At 43.7% G+C, this 17,923-nt stretch overlaps 1 protein-coding gene across 1 annotated transcript; it reads left to right on the top strand.

Moving 5' to 3' along the window:
- Window positions 1-745: 745 nt before the first annotated feature.
- LYZL1 (lysozyme-like 1) lies at window positions 746-16,847 on the top strand. The gene is made up of 5 exons (XM_012654871.1): window positions 746-759; window positions 2,793-2,956; window positions 3,475-3,633; window positions 15,871-15,949; window positions 16,778-16,847. Exons 2-5 carry the CDS (start codon window positions 2,818-2,820, stop codon window positions 16,845-16,847), a joined length of 447 nt encoding a protein of 148 aa, XP_012510325.1. The 5' UTR covers window positions 746-759; window positions 2,793-2,817.
- Window positions 16,848-17,923: the final 1,076 nt, after the last annotated feature.

The following is a 17,923-nucleotide window of genomic DNA, read 5'->3' as shown; positions in this document are numbered from 1 at the left end:
ACATGGAAATTAATAGATCTTGAAACCAGCCCTTCATTATTGATTCAGAAAATACTAAACCAAAGTTTTCAAAAATAATAAAACCATATTGATTTCACTAAAAATATTTTATTTATAACAACTGAATTATAGCAAAGAATGTATTGTTAATAAAATGTTTAATGTTAATTTCACCTCTGTCTCATCCATTTTCAAATTTTGGATTTGTGTATGTTTATAATTTGCATAACATATTAGTACAGAAGTACAGGAGTGTGTTTTCTAATTTAATAAACAACTACTGGGGGTACATGCTTAACTTAACTGATGGGATGTGTGATAACGTTTGGAGACTGCTGTTTTACAGAAGAGCTCTGGCTTGGGTGGGAGGCCCTGCCCAAGTTGTGGAGTAAGGAGTGTTATTGACGGGGGAAGAAGAAAAAAGAGAGGTAGGAAGGCCCAGAATGTAGTTATCACCTGTCTCAGAACACAGGAGTGCAGGATGTTATGGCTTTATGTCCCAAGAAGTAGAATTCTAGTATCTCCAGGCAGTTGGAAACAAAGGAGTTAAGAATTCTTCTTTCTCTAAGACTCTAAAGGAAGGTTCTTGAGCAAGGAAAGGGCTCACTCGTGTCTTGGAAGGGTCAGACATGGCTTCGCGGGATGCGGGAAGCTCTTGTGAGCTGCCAGTCACTGACTGAGTGAGTAGTGTACCGTTCCTTCCACATAGTCACCCGAGAATCAACCTCTGGGGGAAGCCACCAGGAATCTACCTTTTCAGCAAGACCTACATGACTCTGATGAAGCCACCTGTCCCAAAGAACCAGCAAGGGTCACCCTTGACTTGAAGGATTGAAACATTATGCTTAGGGTCACCGTTGCTGTGGGGGTTTGTTTTGACTTGAGATCAGTAAGATGCTAAGATGGGATAGAAACCAACGTTACTTAGAAGCTCTGCATCTCAGGCTTCATTCGGTTACCTCTCGGTGCCTAGCGCAGTCTATACACCAGGGGCAGGCATGTTCCGAAAAGAGGATGATACCTTAGGCTTCGTGGTCTACACGGTCTCTAACACAACTACTCAGTTCTGCCGTTGTAGTGGGAAAGCAGCCACAGATAATACATTATCAGATGGGTGTAGCTATGTTTCAGTAAAACTTCACTTACAAAAGCAGCCCTCGCTGGCCGACCTGCCACTCATAAGGTTGTCATCTGCATGCCCCAAGTGAAACGCAGTTATTACCTTATTGCTCAGTTACTTTAAAGCCCACGTTGTGACTTGGGCTTTGTCCTTGTGCTTTGTCCTTGCTCCATACTCAGTCCTACTTTCAGCCTCCCCTTTCCACGGGAGAAAATCTAGTCCCAAGAAGAGGAACTAATAACTTGAAAAATTTCCAGGCAAGTGCAGAAAATGACACCAGACGAAAATAGGTGTGAACATCAGGTTCAGCATCCTAAGCAGTTATCAGAAATCTCACTTCGCCCCATCCCAGCAAGGAGGTTATATTTGGGGAAGACGTATTATTTCAAGAGAGGAAGAGACTGTGGAAAACCAGTAGCCAACAAGAGGTGGAGGACTTGGTCCTGCCCCCACTTTATTAATCAATAATTCAGTGGAGGTCTCTTTCTCACCCTCTACGCCCACACCCAACGCTTTCCTCCCCTCCTGCTCTCCGGTCAGATGCAGGCTTCTAGGACACTCCACCAGAGTAGCGGTGGCGAGCCCAGAAAAACATTGCATTTGTAATAAAAGATGAAAGACTGACATTTTTGAAGCGATGCTTCCGCATTTGGAAATGTATCCAGATAAGAGAATGAAAGAAAGATAAGATGCTTGATCTTGTCCCTTCAGGGGATCCCCAACAATAAATATTCAAGTTGTCCATACGGGGCCACACGTATGTCATCTCTGCCTGAAATAGGGTGTCTGTTTTTGCATATACAGTTGGCCCTTGAACAATGCAAGTTTGTAGGCACAACGATCCCCGTGTGGTTGAAAATCCGCCTATAAATTTGCCTCCCCAAAACTTAACTAGTAGCCTACTGTTGACAGGAAACCCTACTGATAATATAAATAGTCGATTAGCATGTATTTGTATGTTGTATGTATTACATGCTGTATTCTTACAGTAAAGTAAGCTAGAGAAAAGAAAACATTGGCAAGAAAATCATAAGGCAGAAAAAATATTCACTGTTTATTAAGTGGAAACGGATCAGCATAAAGGTCTTCATTGTCATCGTCTTTACGTGGAGCGGGCTGAGGAGGAGGAGGGCGGGGGGGAGGGTCTTGGTGTCTCCAGGGTGGCAGAGGCAGAAGAGGGAAAGGACACGCAAGGGGGGGCAGGAGAGGCTGGCAAGCCCGCTGCAACTTTTACTGACAACAATCTGTGCACACGTGGACCTGTGCAGTCCAAAGCCACGCTGTTCAAGGGTCAACTATATAGGAAATGCTTCAGCCTTTATATTCTGTTTTCTCAATTCAGAGTTAAATGGCAATCACGGAAATGCCCCCGTGGTTTCCGCCTGGACGTCAGTGAAGAAGGGTTAATTTCTCTGCTTGCGTGACGCCAGGAGCAGAGCGTTGAGTTCAGAGTCGCTGTGCAGAAGCACTGAGGAAGGAGCCCGCGCTCTTGCTCCTTGCCTGTACTGTGCTCTGTCTGTACTGCCTCTGTTTCCCCTGACGCTGGCTCAGAATGACAGCAAGTGACGGGCAGCATCTGGGCAAGGCCGTGGCAGCAATAGCCGCCGTCGGCCATGGACAAAATCCTAGGCTAAATCAAGAATGTCTGACCTGGTCTCCTGATCTTCAACAGGTTCTGTCCCCAACAGGCTTCGGGGATGAAGGCTGCGGGCATCCTGGCCCTGATTGGCTGCCTGGTCGCAAGCACTGAGTCCAAAGTGTACACGCGCTGCAAACTGGCGAAAATATTTTCGAGGGCCGGCCTGGACAATTACGCGGGCTTTAGCCTTGGAAACTGTGAGGTTTTTTTCCTTCCTGCACTCCTGCTACCTTTGACCTTTCCTGTGAGGTGCTGAGGGTCTCAGTTACGCTCTCTCTGTTTGCTCCCAGCTTGTCCATGCTCTGACCATATCCCCCCGCCCCCCAGGGATGGCTGCTGGGTAGTCACATACTGTCCTCCTCCCATTCCTCCCCTGCCCCTCGTCCCCTCAGTGCTGGAATCCTGCGCTTAAGACACCAGCGCCAGCGAGGGGAGGGGAAATGATGCCACCCTGCTGGCATTGCCGGGGAGGACCTGACTTTTGGTTCTAGACTAGGCGCGGCCACGGACCAGGTGTGCAGCTTTAGGTGTGCCACCGCAGCCCCCAAGTGCTGTCCCCGTGTGCCCCTGGGTGCACCACCTGCCCTGCCCCACCCCCAGGCTTGTTGGGAGGAGGCAATTAGGTGACAGTGGATGAGGAAACCCCCCCTAAAAACCGGCTTAGAGGAAATAAGACATTGCTTTTCCTGGCCCTTGTGGCTTTGTCCCTCCCTAGGGATCTGCATGGCGTACTACGAGAGCGGCTACAACACCACGGCGCAGACGACCCTGGACGATGGGAGTGTCGACTACGGCATTTTTCAGATAAACAGTTTCACGTGGTGCAGATATGAAAAGCTGCAAGAGAAGAACCACTGTCATGTTGCCTGCTCAGGTACCGTTGTGATTTGCCAAAAATGTTATCCTCAGGAACAAAGGCAAGAAAGGTGACGATGGGATATCCACCCATTTTCTGCTTTCACTAAAGCTTGGAGCTCAGCGTTGCATAGGTCTGTTCCAGGCCAATGAATTATTCAATAGTTCCCCAAGGTGACACTTAAGTTTCTGTGACCTACTTGTCAAAAGGTGATTTATTCCTTCTAGGATCATTTTTATTAGACCCTCCACAAAAACAGGGATGGACAAATGGCCTTACTGCCTTTCCACATAGAGAGACACTGGATACTTTCAGTGAGGAGGAAGCGCCTTGCTGGCTGCTTTCCTTGAGCAATTCACTCAGAGGATGAGTGTGCGTTCTTTGTGCAGACCGAGACCAGTGAACACACTTTCCACTGCTCAAACAGTAGAAATTAAGCTAGAATTCACTTCCAAGTCTTCTCGTACTTTGGTCATTCAAGAAGTAAATACGTGCACAGCATCGAAGGTAACAAAATAGATCAGATATGAATTCGGCTTTGCAAAGCCGTTAAGCAGCAAGGAAAGAGAATATGTGCTTATGTGAAGTTCAATAAATGACTGTACAGAGGTGTGGACTGAGCGCTGTGGGCTTTAGAGGAAAGTGATAGTATTAAGAAAACTATGGAAAGTTCCGTAGACACGGTGATATTGACCGGAGACTTGGAAGATAGGTAAGATTTGGGGAGAGAGAGAGAAGAGTCATTGCAGGCAAGAGGAATAGCAAACGCGTAGAGGTGTGGAAGGTGTGGCGTGTGGACAAGGCGCGGTGAGGTGTCTGTTGTGTCTGGAACAAAGAGGATGTGCTGAGGCATCACAGGAAACGCAGTCGGAGCAGCTGCCCACTACATGAGCATTGCCTGGACAGCCGGGCTAAGGGGTTCGCTCTGATTTCTGCCTTCAGGAGGGAGCCAGTAGGGGTCAGAGAATTGTACATTGATTCCGCAAGATTAATCCACAAACGGGGTCTGGAATAGATTACAGAAGAGAACATTTCGGTGCAGCTGAGATCATTGAGGGAAGATACGGAAGACCTGAGTGGTGGTCATGGTTGGGGACACAGAGAAGAGGGGTCGGATGCAAGGATACTGAGCAGGCACAAGGACAGAGCTCAGGGCACGACGTCTCATTTGGTCCCTCTGGGATGTAGGAGGTCCCTTGAGGGCAGAGAGGTTTGTCCATCTCATTCGCTGATGTACCCTCAGTGTCTAGAATGGTGCTTGGACTTTGGGGGAGCTCAGCAAATAGTTATTACATGAATAGACGGAGAATGAGGAACGAGGGTGTGGTCAGAGAGTCATAAAATATTCTCTGGAAAAGTCTTTGGGAGCAGGAAGTAAACTGTGCTTTAATTTCTCTTTGCCACATACGGTAGTCCTCTCTAGTCTGAGGGGCATACGTTCTGAGACCCCCAGTGGATGCCCGAAATCGCGGTGGCACTGAACCCTATATACACTATGTTTTCCCTATACATGCATATCTATGATAAAGTTTGATCTATAAATTAGGCAGAGTGGGAAATTAACAATAGTAACTAATGATAAAATAGAACAATTATAACAATGTACTGTAATAAGAGTTATGTTAATATGGTCTCTCTCTCTCTCTAAATATGTTATATTAATAAAAATAACTGAATGCGGTTGACCATGGATAACTGAAATTGTGGAAAGTGAAAACCGCAGACAAGGGGAACCCTGGTACAAGATAATCAGTGTACACATTTGACTGTATGAGTGATTGAATAATATGTTAATTAACATAGTAAATTTTTCCTACCCTTACATTAATACAGAATGGTCACTACCCCCAAGGTGGACCTCCCAATTGTTAATCAGCCCTTAATTTAGAACATTCTTTTGTTGGACCAAATCTACCCTGTTATAACCATCTTCCATTAATCCTAGTTTTTCCTTCTGGATTTATTCAAAACAAATTTGGTTTATTTTATACATAGAAATGTATGAACTCTTTGCAAATGATTCATGAATATTTCTCACCTCCAGTTTCTTATCTCCTGGGCTAAAACATTCAGTATCTTCACCTTTCTACAGGTATGACTTGAACCCCTCCCTGAACCGGTCAATCTCGCCAGCATTTCCTAAGAGCTTGCCAGTGGAGGCTTTCAGTTAAATATGGTGATTAGACACGTGCATTTACCTCCCGTGGGGGCCCAATGATGGTCCCCCACTCTCTAATCCCTGAAATCCGTGAGTCTGTTACCTTACGTGGAAAGGGACTTTGCAGATGTGACGAAGGGTCCGAGCTTGAGAAGGGGAGATTATCCTGGGTGATGCGGGTGGACCCTCAAAAGCAGAGAATCTCGCTCAGCTATGATCAGAGAGAGATCCGATGACAGAAGATAGAGGAGAGATTCAAAGCATGGGAGGGACTTGACCCACCACTGCTGGCCCTGAAGGTGGTGTAAGGGCCAGGGGTCAAAGGGTGTGAGTGGCCCACAGAAGCTGGGGGTGGCCCTCCACTCACAGCCAGTAAGCAACAGAGACCTCAGCCCTCCATCCACAAGAAAATGAATTCTGCCAGAACTCAAATAAGCAAGGAAATGGATCATCCTCCAGAAAAAACAGACTTGCCAGCACCTTGACTTTATCTGGGTGAATTCCATGTCACTCTCCAACCTACAGAATTGTAAGAAAATTTTGTGGTTTTTAAGTCACTACATTTGTAGCAGTTTGTTATGGCAGCAATAGGAAACTAACACTTCTCGCCTCTGTCTTGATAGCCTATTACATTAATAGTATAGGGATTTAAGAATAAATAAGACAAAAAGGCATAAATCCAAAAAGACAAGGTAAATGAAAGAAGAAACAGAACCAAAAATAAAAATAATTTAGACGCTGGAAAGCAGGAAGCAGGTGGTGACTAACTTAGCGATTAGAGAAATCTGAATCCTAAACCAACAGACGGGTTATTTCCAATCTATAGTTCCACACTAGCCCAATGATCAGTATGTTTTGAGTGCAGAATGAATACATTTTTAGATGAGCAAGTTGTTAAAATTATTGCCTCCTAAAGAATCCTGGCTGGAAAACAGCCAATGCAAAACTGGGTAATTTTTTTTTTTTAATTTTTATTTCAGCATGTTATGGGGGTACAGATGATTAGGTTACGTATGATGCCCTTACCCTCCCTCCCCTCCAAGTCCGAGCTTCAAGTGTGTCCATTCCCCCGGAGGTGCCCGTCCCCTCCTCCCCCCTCCCCTCCCCCTGCCCAACATCCAATACATGTTATTCTTATATGTGCACTTATATGTTGATCAGCTAATACCAGTTTGATGGTGAGTACATGTGGTGCTTGTTTTTCCATTCTTAGTAGAATGTGTTCCAGCGCTTTCCAGGAGTATATAAGAGGTGCTATATCACCATTGTTTCTTAGAGCTGAATAGGACTCCATGGTATACATATACCACAGTTTATTAATCCACTCATGTATTGATGGACACTTGGGTTGTTTCCACATCTTTGCAATTGTGAATTGTGCTGCTATGAACATTCGAGTGCAGGTGTCTTTTTCATAGAGTCACTTTTGCTCTTTTGGGTAGATGCCCAGTAATGGGATTGCTGGGTCAAATGGTAGTTCTACTTGTATCTCTTTAAGGTAGCTCCATATTGCTTTCCACAGAGGTTGCACTAGTTTGCAGTCCCACCAGCAATGTATGAGTGGGTAATTTGAGGAAAATTTTAATAAAGGGGCCACCTAACAAAGGTGTAATAAAATCATAGGAAAACCATGAAGGGATAATAAAGTGAGGAGTTAGGAACAGCAGGTCATTACCAGCCCCTGGCCCAAAGGGGAACGGGAAGAGCTGTGACCAGCACCCAAATACATAGGGTGGGCAGGGAGAGGGCCGCCTTGTAGAACCTGTGACCTCCCTTCAAAAGATACGGCTTGTGCTGAGTGACGTGCCAGGAAAAAAACTTCACTGTCCTTCCTCCCTTCCTATCCTGCTGGGGCTCACTCTCTTAAACCCCACCAGAAGTCAGAGGACAACAGGGCCTGTTGACGCCATCCATATGGGTCCATCTCCCAGTGCACCAACTGTGGCCAAGAAGGATGGAGAGTGGACATGTGGGGGCAAAGAGAACATGCATGGTGCGGCCCCCTGCATCCTTTCTCACAGCACTGTGGGGAAAGGTGCTCCACCAAAACGATAAAGGAAACCAAGAAAGAGGAAGACGTAGTTCCGGGAAACAAAGGATTCAGTAAGGGAGACAGGCAAAGACACCCAGCATGACCGTGAGGGATAATCCCAGGATGAACTTTTACTATAGATTTCTAATTACATCTCACTGTGGTCAGAGAATATGGTCTATATGGTTCCAAACCTTCAAAATTTCTTTAGCCTTGTTTTATAGCAGAGCATATGTGTCTCATGGAAAATGTGCATTTGAAGAAAAATGTGTGTGTTATAGTTGGTGGATGGATGTTCCATACATGACTGTCATGTCCTTACTGATTTTCTTACTTGTTCTATCACACAGTGAGAAAAAGACACACTAAAACTTTTAACTATCGTTATGGTTTTGTCTATTTCTCCTTTCATCCCTGCCAGTTCTAGATGCCCCATTAGTAGGTGCACACTCACTGAGGATTGTTACGTCTTCGTGATCAATTGAACCTTTTATTACCAGAGTCAGTGTTTCTCCTTAACTCTGACACTATGTCTTATCCCGAAATCTACTTGTCTGATAGCAATAAAACCACTCCAGCTTTCTTCCAGGGAGTATTTGCAATGGTATATTTCTTTCCATTCTTTTACTTTTAACCCATCTGCGTCTTTATATTTAAAGTGAATTTCTTATAGGTAACAAATTGTTATGTGTTACATTTGATCCATTCTGACAATCACCGCTTTTCAATTGGAGTGATTAGACCATAGGTCTAATGTTTTCCTAAAGGGCCACATAGCAAGTATTTTAGGCTTTGCAGGCCACATGGTTTTTATTGCAACTGCTCAACCATGATGCAAGGTGAAAGAAGCCATAGAAAATGTGTAAATGAACGGGCCTGGCTGTGTTCCAATAAAGCTTTATTTGCAAAAACAGGAGGTTGGCCTGTGGGCTATCATGTGCTGAACCTTGGTTAGACCATTTACATTTAATGTGATACTGATATGGCTAACTTTAAATCCCATCTTGCTATTTTGTTTTCTATTTGTGTCATCTCTTCTTGGTTCCGTTTTTTTTTTTTTTTTCCCCCTGCATCTTTTAAATTAACTGAATATTTTTCAGCATTTTCTTTTACTGGCTTGTTACCTATACCAACATTTTGTTTTTAGTAGTTACTCTAGGGTTTCCAGCAGGCATCATTATCTTATCATATGCTACCTTCAAACATTAATAACACATCACTTCATATATAATGTATATGTTTTATAACAGTATACTTCGGTTTTCCACATCCCATCTGTTGTGACATGCTGTCATGCACTTTACTTCTGCATGTTATATATTTCAAGATGCATTTTTATTATTTTTGCTTTAAACAATTGCCTTTTAAATACATTTTTAAATGAATAAAAAGCTTTTGTTATATTTATTGCATATTTACTACTTCCAATATTCTTCATTCTTTTGGTGGATTCATTTGAGCAGGCGGTCAAGTGATATCATTTTCTTTCAGCCTAAAGAACTTCCTTTAACTCTCTCTCTTTTCTTTGTTTTTTGAGTGGTGATCTGCTAGCAAACATTCATTTTGATTTTCGAAGGATATTTTCTCTACAGGTAAAATTCTAGGCCAACAGTTTTTTGCTCCCAAGTTGTTAAGATGCTCTATTGTCTTCTAGCTTGCATTTTTTATGATAGGAACCAGGGATTTTCTTATCTTTGTTCCCTGCAGGTAATGTGTCTTTTTTCCTCCAGCTGCTTTTAAGATTTTATCTTTATCACTCATTTTCAGCAGTTTGATCATGTGTGGTATTTGTGGTTATCTTACTTGGTATTCATTAACATTTTGGATCCCTGACTTTATACTTTTCATTAAATTTGGAAAAATTTTAGCCATTCCTTCTTCAAATACTTTTTCTTTTCTCCTCCAATGATTCTAATGACATCTGTTAGATCATTGATGTTATCTCAGAGGTCACTGAGGTTCTTCATATTTTTAGCCTTTTTCCCTGTTTTTTATTTTCAATAGTTTCCATTGCTATATCTTCAAATCCTCTGATCTTTTTTCTTTTTTTTATCTTTTTTCTGAAGTGCCTAATCTATTATACTCATTAATTGGACGTTTCATTTCAGATACCATATTTTTTATTCAGTGTTAGGTAATTTTAAATCTTTTATTCCATTTTATTTGTGTTTTTCTTTAAGTCCTTGATATAAATAAGCATTTTGGTAAACACTGTTTTAAATTTCTTGTCTGCTCATTCAATCAACTCTGTCATCTCTGGGTCCCTTCCACTGAGTGATCTTTCTTCTGGTTGGCTATATGTCACATTTTATGCCTCTTTGTACATGGAATAATTTTTATTGGCTACTGGACATGCTGTATGCAGCCTTGTGAGTGTCTGGATCATGCTGTGTTCCTCCAAGGAATGTTGAGTTTCATTTTTCCGAGCAGTTAAGTTCATTCTGATCTGCTTAACCCTTTTAAGGCTTGCCCTTGAACTGTGTTAGGGAAGTTCTAGAGCGTCTTCACAGTAAAGCTACGTTAGCCCTGCTACCAAAGCATGATTCATCCAGTGTCTCCTTGAAATGTCCTAGGGCTTCGGCAGATCTTCTTCTCTTCAGAAATCAAATGTCCCCCCGCCCTGCGTGAGCTCCGTAACTGCCCCCTCCCTGGCAGTTGTTAGTCTCGTGCAGTTTGACCCTTTGCGTTCCCAGGTTAGCCTTGAGCCAAAGACTCGGGGGACCCCCTATGCAGATTTCAGGTGCGCTTCCTCTGGGCAGCTCCTACTTCTCAGGTATTCTTCTCCACGAATTCCAGCTGCTTCAGCCTCTGAAGTCTGTCTCCTGCCCTGCCGGGGTTCTACCTCCCTGGTCTGGAAGGTTCCTCTGGGCAGGCAGTCATGGCAATTCTACGGCTCACCACATTTGTTTTCTATCAAGGGCTGTGATCCTGCGCTACCAGTTGTCCAGTGTCTGAAAATAACTTTTTTATATGTGTTGTCCAGTTTTCTAGTTGTTGACAGAAAAAATCTGTTACCTCATCATGGCCATGCTTGACTTTACATCCAGTTTTCTAATTTAATATTGTTCAGTTTTGTTCCAATTAAGGAAGTCTGGGCCAAATGCCTATCTGCGAGACAATCTTTGATTCTAGGAAATTAAAGTGTTGGACGGTTCATGGTTAGCAGTGAAGGGACACTCATATCTGTTTTCTCATCATAAAGAGCATGGATTTTCATGGAAGGCTTTAAAATAGAAGAACAGGATGTAGATTTTATATCCTAATCATCCCTCTCTCAGCCTCAGGCCACAGAGGCTTTCAACATGAACAATGTCATTCGTATCACAGAAGTAGGGACATTTGTCATGGGAACCTGGAAGCAAGTTAGCATTAGGGGATGTCTACAAGGCACGTGACATTACAACTATGTATGATATACACACATTCCAAGCCCATCTTGTGAAACTAGACAAACTCCCCACTTTCCATTCTAAATTGCATTCCTAAAATTCCTGCCTACCTTCCCCAAACTATTTGGACAGAAATTTTTTTTTTAATATTCACATACATAAAGCATGTATACACACACATATACACATACTGTATACATACATACACACAATATAAATACATGCACGCAGTATACAAAATTCCTGATATAATGCAATCGTTGTTTTCCTCCAACAGCACAGCTTTCATTAAAACGAGACACGTTTAAGGAAAAGGTGATTTCTGACTCTTCTATCTAGCCTAGTTCACTTATATTCATCTTGTTTCTCATCAGCCTGGTGTCTGAGATGACCTTTGTCACTTTAGAGAGGGGAGAGGGATGTCATTCGTGGCTGGTAGGTATATTTTAGCAGAGAGGCAGGAGGATGCTGGCGAGAGAGACACTCTGATGTAGAATCGGCATGACTGGAAGGAAGGGCTGTAGCTCTTTCTGTGTGGATCATCGCTGTTTTGTTAGACGCGGAAGAATACACTATTACGTTGAATAATGCCTTGCTGTTCAACACAACACTCTCCTCATTCATGTTTGACTGGACAGACTTGTCTATTTAAAGTAAATTGGGCAGAAACAATTATTGGCACGAATCCTCATTAAAAACGTGCGCTATTTTTACTTATTTCTGCCTCTCTGCTGCCCCTCGGTGGCTATTTCCTGTAACAGCGCTGCATGAGGTTGGTTATTTCCCAGCCCCCACCTTCCTTAACGTATTTTCCTGAGCAAATTCAGTCATGGCCAATGAGCACTTTCAAAACATCTTAATTGCACAACGAAATGCACTAATAGAGTCGGAGGCGGACGAACAACTTCACACGGTGTCCACTTCCTGGGCCTGCATCTCCTGATACTCCCAGGAACCCTTAACTGGCATCTCCAGGCAAGCAAACTGCCTTGCCCCAAATACAAAACTTGCTCTTTGTGTACATGCCTGGGATGTGCTCCAACCCTGGAATCATAGAATGCGATCCGCTCCTTCCTCGCTGTGTACAATCCGTGTCCTCCTCACCCCTCAAGATGCCACTGACCTTACTTCCCCCAGGAAACGTGCCCAACCACTTCCAAACACAAGCCACAGTGTCTCAGCACGTATAAGCACGTATGCACCCAAAATAAAGTGCTCCTAATTGGAACATGTATCAGTTACCAAACGCTTATGTTTGGGTGACCTCATAGATAAATAATTATTTTAAACATTAATATTTCTATCTTTATTATCAACTTTATCAGCATATAGTGTTTCATAAGCAGGAATCTTTGCTTAAGTGGCTTCTGTTGGAAGGAGGAGGCAGAGGGTAGCAGAATTTAAGCCCTAGGATGGAATACAGGCTCATCTACTGGGTGTGTAACCTCAACATAAAGGAATAATAATGATACCTATTGAAATGATTATTCTGAGGACTAATGGAGATTTTGCAGGAAGACACTTAACATGTGCCTGACCTCGAGTAAGATGTGTTAGCTAACAGTAATAGCTGTCATATTCCAAATACTCATATCTCTAGAAACAAGGCAAAAGGCTTTTATAAGCTGATATATTAATAGCTTTATTTTTCACTGCAAATGCTAGTGAATTTGCACGTATTGCTTCGATTGCTATCAGTGATAGATGATATCTTTTGTTAATTTTTCTCCTGGTTAATAGAATTTTGTTTTCGATAAAAACTAAGCCACATTTAGAATACATTTGCTTAAAAGAAATGTATCACTACCTTTGTCTTCCAGTTAAGCCAAACTGAGAATGCAACAAAATTAGCAACTCAAGGAAACAGCATGCTCAAGGAGAAATTCCCCTTTCAACTGAGTTAACAAAGTAGTTGGGTATTACAATGCTCTATTGAAATGCAAAATTTTAGGCTAACATTATTCCTTTTGGATATTTTTTCTGGTAATAAAAATATTAATAATTCATTTCTATTGTAAAAAATTTTAGAAAATAAACAGCAAAGATTTAAGAACATTGGTGACCCCACAATTAAGAGCCAATCCTTTTAAAATACTAGTGAATTTATGACTATCTTTTTTTTCTAAACCAGTACTGTTCAACAGAACTTTCTGTAATGATGAACATGTTCTCCACCTGTGCTGTCCAATAGGAGAACCACCAGCCACGAGTGGCTATAAAGCATCTGAAATGTAGCTAGAGCAACTAAGAAACTGAAGTTTTCATTGTATTTAATGTTAATTAATTTAAATTTTTTTCAGCTTTATTGAGATATAATTGACAAATAAAAGTTGCACATATTTAAGGCATATAACATGATTTGATATACACACACATTGTGATGTGATTACTATAATCAAGTTTATTAACATATCCATCACCTGGCATAGCTGCTGTGTGTCTGTGTATGATGTTATTTACTTTATATATCTGAAAGTTTGTACCTTTTGATCAACATCTCCCCATTTACCCACCATCCAGCCCCTGCAACCACCATTCTGTTCTCTGCTTTGTGAGTTCAACATTTTTAGATCCCACGCAGCAAGTGAGCTCGGGCAGTATTTGACTTCCTGCGTCTCACTCCCTTCACTTAGCAAGATGTCCTCATCCACGTTGTAACAAATGTCAGGACCTCCTTCCTTTAATGGCTGAATAATATTCCATTCTATAATAAACACCATTTTAGTCCGTTCTTCCATCAACAAATATAATTTAAATTTAAATAGCCACATGTGGCCAATGGCCACCATATTGGACAGCGTAGCTCTCGACGGATATTTTTACAACACTGGGAACCTAACGTTGCATTGGGAGCACATCCTTATATTATTAAACATCCTGTGGAAACATGAGTTAAATGTTTCCTTATTTCATTATATGAAGGTATTATTATTAATTTGAACATCCCTAATTATGAGGCAGTTGGATTTTTTCCATTTTAACTCTTATAAATAAAGCTTTGGTAAACCAGTCTGTAAATAAATCTTTGTCTAGAGTCATGCTCATTTCCTTAGGATGGATCCACAGAGAGAAATGACCAGGTCAAAGGATAAGAACGTCTTTCAGGCTCTAGACACACACTGCTACATGGCTTTCCTGAAAAGCTGGGCCCATTACACTCCCACAGCGAGTCCTTCAGAGTACCTATCTCACCACACCCTGGTCAACATGGAGCATTACCCAGTCCTCTAAAAAATCTTTGCTTCATTGATAAATAGAAGTGATACCAAGTGGTTTGGGTTTTCCTGTCCTTGACTGGTGGGTGGTGTGGCGGTCATGGAGATAGACCTCCCCGGTCCCCCTCTGGGGGAAGACGTGTTGCCCCAGCTGCATTTGTCTGATGAGCGGACAGTCTCCCTGCCACCTCCTCAGGGTCTGCCTTAGCTGCAGAGACCTGCCTGACTTAAGGTTGTGCCCTTGTGGGGTGGTCCACACCCAGTGATGAGTGAGGTAGGGGTATGCAGACCTGGCCATTTGGGCCCCACCTGGCCACTCCGATGGGCAGCGGTCACTCCCCAGCTCGCGGCTGGGTTGGCTGACGAATTGTTGGGCCTGCATCACGAATGGACATCTCCATCTACCCAATCCTGCCTCCTCCCCATTTCTTTCACAGGTGTGAATCTCTAATAAATATCTTGCACCCCAAACCCAACTCAGCATCTGCTCCTGGAGGACCTAACTTGTGACGGCGGTGATGTTGGATTTTTTATATTTATTTGCCTTTTTCTGTCATGTTTGTGTTGAGGAGATCACTTCCCGGCAAACAGGAAAGAATGCTGATATCACTTAATACTGCCGTCCCCAGCCCCCTGTTAGGGATCGGGCAGCAGTGCTCCGCTGCCCTGCCCTGCCCCACGCTGTCCGTGGAAAAATTGTCTTCTATGAAACTTAGGAAACAGAGGGGGAAAGGGGGGAGGGGAGATGCACAGCAGGAGGTGAGCAGCTGGCCAGCCAGCGAGGGAAGCTTCATCTGTACTTACGGCCACTGGCCATCGCTCGCATCACCGCCTGAGCTCTGCCTGCCCTGCCCTTCCGTGGAAAAATTGTCTTCCGTGAAACCAGTCCCTGGTGCCAGAAATGTGGTGGACCACTGACTCAATACATTGCAATCAAAAGATGTGTCATGTTTGAAGTAGTAGAAAAAATAATAAAGACAAAGACTGACATATTTGTCTTAAAACTTAAAAATCTGTGCATATGAAAAACAGCTCGGATAAAAAGGCTTTAAAAGGCATGCACTGGAAAAATGACAATAAACAAAAGTTTAATATTTACCTATAAAGAGATCTTATGTGTCAAACTAACGCAAACAGAGAAAACACTGTACTATCCTGTCTTAGGTGCATATTCCTTTGGGACATAAAAAACATTCTCACACTGTGCCTTCTCTACACACATTTCCAAAACCCCTTCAGCATTGCTTGGCCTATTCCTCTGCAACGTCAGCTAGTCCAAAACGAGGATGGTCTTGAAACAAAGTTCTTTTGTTTGCAAAGAAGCTCAAAATGAGAATGTGGCTCCATGGAGCATGTCACAGTCCTTCCAACGTTCCTCTTCCAAAAACAGTGAGAGAAGTGAAGAAAACCTAATTTGGGGTACCCTCCAATGCTAACCCTTGTACCTCCTCTCTTTTACAGCCTTGATCACTGACGACCTCACAGATGCGATTATTTGTGCCAAGAAAATTGTTAAAGAGACGCAAGGGATGAACTACTGGTAAGAGTCTTTCCCTGGGGCACCTTGGCTGGCAGCGCAAAAGCTGCAGTGTGTCCGTTCATCACGGCCACAGTGGCCGCTGAGAAACTCACCTCCACAGAGCGATCTACGATGTGAACGTGACTTTGTCTACATTCTTTTCCATCAGTGTGTGGGTGTGCAGTGAACTCGTACTGACAGTAGCAGGGATGAGAAGAGATGGGATTGGGGAGTGTGATTTGCAATTCATTTTCACGTGAGGGGGTTCACATGGAGAAGGGCGGACAGAAGGTACTTTCCAGCGTGAATTGGACAGGGTTCAGCGGGTCCATATGCCAGAGGGAAGGAAGCTTGCCATCGCTCTGGCTTGGGAAAGATTGTGAGGGTACCAGCAACATCTTGTGGGGAATGAGACCAACCAGCAGTGAGAGAAAACTCACCATGTCTGCTGCGTGATAACTCAGCACAGTGCGTCCCCAAGCGGAGCAGGGGACGTTGCTCAGCTGGTGCTCACGGCCGTCTCCACTGCTGCGTTTCTAGTAAATGTCGCTACACAGGCCCCGCACGGGGGGATCCCACATTTTCAGAGATGTGGGTATTTAGTTAAATGACCCATCTTTATAAAAGTTGTTTACGTGTCACTGAAGCTGATAATGATTAGCAGAAAACTGGGAAGGGAAAAGTCTTAGCAAGGCGAAAGGACGGACTTCTTGGATCTCAGATGCAGGTGGAACTCGACCCTGGGCATGGCTGGTGATTTTGGTTACTTGTCTATGGGTTTTGACGCTAAGAATACTTGCTTGGGTTGTCATGCTTCCTCCTGTTGTTCCTGCTTCCCCCCCTCCTCAGGCAACGCTGGAAGAAACACTGTGAGGGCAAAGACCTGTCTGAGTGGAAGAGAGGGTGCGAGGTCTCATAACGTGGACCTGGACCCACCGTGCTTTGCGACGGCCCCCATAGGATTCGTCACGAATGTCAGCACACTTCTGCCTTCGTATCCCCTCCCCTCCCAACATTCCTTCTCAGAGCTAGAGAGGGAAAACCAAGCTACATTTTTAAGGAAATAAATATTTCAATTCAAATGTCTTCACCCTGACTTGGTTTCAATGATGTCACAATAGCACGATGTTAAGACTTGATTCTGGGAGCGGGGGACCACCAGGTTGCCTAAGGAGGAGTGAACCGGCCCAGGTCCGAAACGGAGCAGGTCAAAACTCCCATGCTGATCAGTAGTGGGATCGTGCCTGTGAATAGCCACTGCATTCCAGCCTGGGCAGCATAGCGAGACCCCATCTCATAAAAAAAAAAAAAGACTTGAAAAACCACCTCCAAAATGCTGTAGCCCCGGAAGGAACAGACTCTCCTTCCTCATTGTAAGGGGTCCTGGCTCTGAGGGCCCTGCAATGGCTGCTCATTCGGAAATAAGCCTCCTGGTGCTCTCCTTGACATGGGAGGGTTACTGCTGGCCTCTCCTGGAGCATTAGGGCCATTCTTCTCCTGCTCAGCCGACACGCCGGAGAGAACGTTCATGCTTCCTCAGGGGACTCCTGCTGGAAAGTGTGCTGGGACCAAACATGAAATTGCAGCTCTGGCTCCCGATATCCAGGGAGTTCCCATGTCACTCCAATACCCATTTACATTAAACCTACCCGATTCGAAAACCACACTTACATCCTTATGACCAAGTTCTCTGCCGCCTCGGACCTGCAGATTTTTAGTTTGGCCAGGAAGCTGGTGATCATCTAAAGTGGCAGTCCCCAACCTTTTTGGCACCAGGGACTGGTTTCAGGGAAGACAAATTTTCCATGGACTTGGTGGAGTGGGGGGGATGGTTTCAGGATGATTCAAGCACATTATATTTATTGTGCACTTCATTTCTATTATTATTACGCTGTAATACATAATGGAATAATTATACAACTCACCACAATGCGGAATCAGTGGGAGCCCTGAGCTTGTTTTCCTGCAACTAGACGGTCCCATCTGGGGGCGACG

This window comes from Propithecus coquereli, unplaced genomic scaffold (assembly GCF_000956105.1).
Source record: "Propithecus coquereli isolate 6110/MARCELLA unplaced genomic scaffold, Pcoq_1.0 Scaffold45, whole genome shotgun sequence".
In the NCBI taxonomy this organism is placed as follows: Eukaryota; Metazoa; Chordata; class Mammalia; order Primates; family Indriidae; genus Propithecus; species Propithecus coquereli.
Note: the sequence above shows the minus strand (reverse complement) of the source record. Positions and strands in the feature narration are given on the sequence as shown.